Source organism: Myotis lucifugus, unplaced genomic scaffold (genome assembly GCF_000147115.1).
Source record: "Myotis lucifugus unplaced genomic scaffold, Myoluc2.0 scaffold_3, whole genome shotgun sequence".
NCBI classification, from domain to species: domain Eukaryota; kingdom Metazoa; phylum Chordata; class Mammalia; order Chiroptera; family Vespertilionidae; genus Myotis; species Myotis lucifugus.
Window position 1 is genome coordinate 7,515,700 of NW_005871051.1, and position 5,286 is coordinate 7,520,985.

At 42.0% G+C, this 5,286-nt stretch overlaps 1 protein-coding gene across 1 annotated transcript; it reads right to left on the bottom strand.

Annotated features, from left to right (window-relative positions):
- Window positions 1–1,372: 1,372 nt before the first annotated feature.
- On the bottom strand, window positions 1,373–3,878 carry LOC102437025 (T-cell surface glycoprotein CD1a-like). The gene is made up of 5 exons (XM_014464444.1): window positions 3,818–3,878; window positions 3,217–3,483; window positions 2,496–2,774; window positions 1,789–2,067; window positions 1,373–1,470 (listed from the first exon to the last, which is right to left on the bottom strand). Exons 1-5 carry the CDS (start codon window positions 3,876–3,878, stop codon window positions 1,373–1,375), a joined length of 984 nt encoding a protein of 327 aa, XP_014319930.1.
- Between the last annotated feature and the right edge of the window lie 1,408 nt (window positions 3,879–5,286).

The window sequence follows — 5,286 nt, forward strand, 5'->3', positions numbered from 1 at the left end:
GGTTTTGCTTAAGACTGAGTCTGTTGCTTGTCATGTTTTTGTGAGCACTTACGTTCTTTTAAATATCTGTTTTTCCTTTTTAGTTAATATTGTGAGCATGGATGCTAATATTATTTTTGCTCTAGATTCTTCCTTTTGTTTAAAATGTTTCTTACACTTATGACAAGCCAAATGCGCCTTTTAGAAGGTGCTACTGCTACCTGTGGGATAACTGGCAACAAGACAGGCTTTTTCTTTTCAATGGTTGGCTGTTACTTGAAGGTATTACAAAATGGTAGTATTTGTAGCCTTGGGTATGTCCAAGATTAGGACTGGGTTGTCAAGATTTTCTTTTGTTAAAGGAAATAACAGGAATTTGCCACTACTGCATTTACTGAACTATTCTAAACTTAAGATCCATTCCCTGATGCTTGGGCCAGTGGAGTGAACCGGACCAATGAAGTGCTGAATTTTCCTGTGTACTCTTATGAATATTGTCTCAAATTTTCTTTTCATACATATCGAGCCTGAATTAACTTATCAATAGTATATTCTTTTTCACAAATTGATAGAAAAATGTGTTTGTGTTAAGTAGCAGGATATATAATATGGTCACTTGTTACTTCCTTGTTTTCTCCTTCCTTGCTCTAGAACCTCAGGTACCTGATTTTAGTGGTAAATGCTAAGCAAACTTAACACAGGCTTTTATTGAAAGCATATTACATACAGTTATACACTTTGTAAATGATACGAATTTTAAAAAGACAGACTTTGCTCTCAGGCTTAAAAATTAGAAGGTGAAAAGGGGCCTACATGACTGCAACAACGGATAAAAAGTGAGAAGTAGATTCAGCAAAGTCCACTGAAAAGCGTGGTGGGAGTTCAGACGCTGCTTCCACTTGTGAATCAGGGATGGCCCCATAAAGAGGTGACATCTGAAATGGCCTGAGATTCATCAATTTTTCAATATGTAGCGGTTGCTAGGATCTCATTTTATCCAGAGTTAAAATAAGAGTTTTATAATCTCAGACCCAGGTCAGAAAGCAAAATTACCTTTAGTTTATATTAATAAGTAACTGTTAAACACACAAATAACAACATATAAACAACCAAAGTTGTACATGGAGAGCTGAACGGACGTTGTCGCCATGCTGTGTTTAAATATGTCTGTAATCCCAGGGCTGCTGGATCTCATTCCAAAGGAAAAAGACTGGCAGGCGGCTTACAGTGTGACCTAATAACAGAAATGAAAGTTACTCTGCATGAGGTGGAGGTGAGAATTGAAGAGTAAGAGGAAAGGGATTGAGGAAAGAAGGACTAAGGAGAGAGAGAAGAAAGGTGGGAAGACAAGTAGGGAGTGGATGAAAGATCAGGAAAGATGGGCACAAAAAACTCACCAGCGCTTCCTAAGGCAAAATGCAAGAGCTGTCAGAAGCACCAGGGGCACCATCACTGCCAAGATGATCCAGCCCATGGAGTTATGAGGAAGTTCTGTAGATTTGGGTGCACACAAGGTGTCATTTCAATCCCACCCAATTTACTGCCTTTCCCTGGTCTGCCTTTTTTGAGTGTTCGCCTCACTAATCTTTGTTCTTGTGTCCTCTCTCTCTCTTCAGAGTTGAATCTTTCATCTAACCCTCAACATTTCCTACTTCTACAGGTCTCTCATTTTCAACTCTTTTTTATTGAACTATTTTTATTCTTTTGGGTCTGGAGGCCATAAATCCCAAATGTTTTACTGGGCTCTCCTGCTCTGCTTGTAGACCGCTATCTACTCCCATTCCCAGTGCGGCCCCCAGTTTTTCTTACTCAGGTAGAGGAGGATGTCCTGGCCTCCTAGGCTGCTATGTCTCACCCGGCAATACAGGCCTGATGTCTCAGTGGCTTCCACCTCCAAGAAAACCTGAAGGTACCATGTCCCATCTGCGTTGGGCAAGATATCACTTTGTTGAGTGCCCAGTTGTACGTGTTCACCTCGCATCCACTTTACCCAAATTGGCTTTGGATGCAAGCCAGAGACATGGCAAACCAGCATCTGACGGCCAGGACCAGGATTAGAGCCAATGGACAGCCAGGCCTCTGGTTTTACTGCAGAGAACAGGAGAGATACTCAGATAAGGACTCTAACACAGACTTGGAGGTTCATATCTTCATATCAGCCTAGACCAGCGGTTCTCAACTTATGGGTCTCTACCCCTTTGGGGGTCCAATGACCCTTTCACACGGGTCGCCTAAGACCATCCTGCATATCAGATATTTACATTATGATTCATAACAGTAGCAACATTACAGTTATGAAGTAGCAACGAAAATAATTTTATGGTTGGGTCACAACATGAAGAACTGTGTTTAAAGTGCCAGAAGGTTGAGAACCTCTGGTTTACAGACACATCTGTCACATGCTGGGAATTCATCACCCATTATCCTTCTTCCTCTTCACCCCTTATCCTCAATTTGAAGGGAAGGTGGGAAGGTGTAATTTTACAAAATTCTTGGAGGAAGGATATGGGACTGACCTTGTCTCTGGAGATCTGCCTTCCCTGCATCAAGAATACTCAAGAGTAATCGTGGGCAGGTGTCACTGAGAATCTTCTGTACTATTTTCTTGTTGGCATGATTCTGATTAAATAGTCTGTACACATCCTGAGCTCTTGTTCCTCCATTTGGAGATGGAAACAATGAATTGTTCTGGGTGTGCAAGAGCTCTGATCCTTGATAAGCAAATCTATAGAAGCTTCCTATGGCTCCCCCAGGGTGCAGCTCACAGCCCATTGTTATCTGAATCTCAAAGGGATCTAGGAAAGAGGGTTGTAAATTAGAGGAAAGAGGGAATAAAAAGATGAAATTAGTAGAAGCAAAAAAAAAAAAGGAAATAGAAGAAGTAAGTCGGCTCTGAGATAATGGAACAAACTTTGGTTTGATCTGAAGTTCAGAATAAGTGTAATTGGTGGTAGTTGAAGGTGGAGGAAAAAATGACTTTTTTTGGAAATTGAAGTGAGCAAATTGTTGAAAGAATGTGACATAAATGGTGAGAGCAAGAGAATAAGGAAGCACATAGTGTGAAAGAGTTGTGATTATAATAACCCAAGGTGAATGAAATGCTATAGGTTACAATAACTGTACAGACAGAGAATGCAGAAGAGATCAACTGTGGGGAAAATTGGAATAAGGAACATATTGAGACACACATCCCTCACCCAGCACATTGCACCTCCCCATTTTGGGAATTGAACTTACATTTAAACTTCCACTGACTGGCATATCTGTGAATTACTTGAGGCATTACAATAGAGAACCCACGGAAGAATTCTTCCAGGTCTTTTATCTCTTCCTTGCTCAAGTTGCCCTTGGACCAAGGATACAGGAAAATAATTTTGCCAGAGTTGGTGTCCCAGCCATGAGTCTGCAAGTCACCCAACCAAGCAGAGTTCTGAATTTTCACCCAGGAATTGTTGTAGAAGGATGAGCTATGGATCATTTTGAAGGAGATCTCCTCCTGGAAGGCTGTGGCAAAAGAAGAGATAAAATGAGAAGAAGAAAAGGCATAGGGAAGGAGAGAGAATGAAGAAAGGTGCCAGGAAGAAAACACTAGAATCTGGAGATTAGGGAAGTCATGGCTACTTCAGCAGACATTCAGCTGCCCAGGGCCCCAAGCTTTACAAACAATCTTCAGAAGGGCACAGGGTCCCAGAGTACGGGATACTGAGAACTACACTGACATTCTCCTCTCCAGGTATGTTCTGGGGACACCATACCACACAGAAACACACACACACACACACACACACACACACACACACACTTTTGCACCCAACAGGGCAGTGGCCAGAGTTCTTACCATCTTCATTGTCACCAGTTGCGAGGAGAACTGCTAGCAATGGAATTTTCAGAAACAGCATTTCCTTTACAGATGTTATTTCTTCTTCAGGAAAGTTGGTCTTTAGCTTCTGTTTTAAATAAATCTACTCCACAATACCTCTATTCTGACTTCCTTCTTCTACCAACAAACCACCACCAAAAAAAACAAAAATAAAAAGCCAGTGCTCCTTCCCTAAACTGTAGGCACTGATTCAGCCTCTCATTTCCCCTCCACTTCTGACTTTCAACTTCTCCCCTTGCTACCAGCCTTCATTGTGTTCATCTTTCTCTAATTCAGCCTCTGGACTAAGTCTTATGTGGCATTGAAAAGTCATTTTACCTCTGGGGACATTTTCTTTTCATTCAGACAATGAAAGCATAAAACCAAGCAGCTTTCCAGTTCCTACTAATATTCTTTTGTCCCTGTGCTTTCCTGTCACTCTGTCCTTCTCTTGCCAAATTTAAATACTCTTCAAATACTCTCTTCTTCTATCTGAGCCCCACCCCATTGCATCATATCTCTGACATCTCATTGGCTGCTTTATTTGATTTTCAGGATCTCCTATGGTTGCCCTGTGTAACACTGTAAACTACTACTTCATTATCCTTAGAGAAGAACCAGTAGCCTTCACAGAGACCACAGGAACCTGGAAACATAAAGAAAAATCTCCTCTGTTTGACTTGCATTGATATATATTCATTTACCCAGAGTCACTGATCACCTGCCTGGATACAAGCATCTTGCAGCACTCATGAATATCTAGTGGTCTTCAAGGCAATCACTTTATTCAAGGAGATTTTTTCTACTTAAGAAGGAAGGACATTAACTAAAGACTATAAACTTTAGTGTATGGGGTTTTGTTATAATGTATAGACTAGACAAAACAAGCCTTCTTGAAGCAAAGTGGCAACCCTTAACTGATGTTGCCCACGCAGAATCTTGGCCTCAGTGATTTGCTCAGGGTGTTGGGTCTTGTGGGAATAAACAAGCCTTCTTTTATGTCAAAGGACAGTTTAGACAGCCGCCATTTTGGAGTGTGTGACTTGGCAGCCGCCATGTTGGCTGCACGGCTTGAGCTCCCCTGGGGGCTGCCATCTTGTAACAGCAAAGGCCAACTCCTCCCTTTGAATTAGCCTATTGTAAAAGACTGTGCACCTGAGCAAGGGACAGGTCACGTGCATCAGGGATTATAAATCCCGAGCAGGAAGCCTGCTCTGTGTATGCATACTTCCAGACCATGTGTGCTCACCTTTCTATGTAGATGTAAAGATGTTTGCCTTGCTGCATAGCTCCCGAATATGTTTTGTGTTCTACCAGAACCCCTGACTTCGGGGGCTTGTCTTATTTCTAACAATTTGGGGGCTCATCCAGGATACCGTCTATTGCCACAGGGAAATTAGACCCCTCTCCTGAGGAGGTGCACCCTGTTGCCAAGTTGCGGCGGCCTC

Bases quoted from the DNA above. Each gene is read 5' to 3' on its own strand.
- LOC102437025 (XM_014464444.1), bottom strand. From the start codon at position 3,878: ATGCTGTTTCTGAAAATTCCATTGCTAGCAGTTCTCCTCGCAACTGGT. The intron at 2,068-2,495 runs GTCAGTCCCATA...TGTTCTCTGCAG, and splicing joins GGCAGATCTCCAGAGACAAG to TAAAACCAGAGGCCTGGCTG. The intron at 1,471-1,788 runs GTAAGAAAAACT...CCAAATCTACAG, and splicing joins GGACATCCTCCTCTACCTGA to AACTTCCTCATAACTCCATG.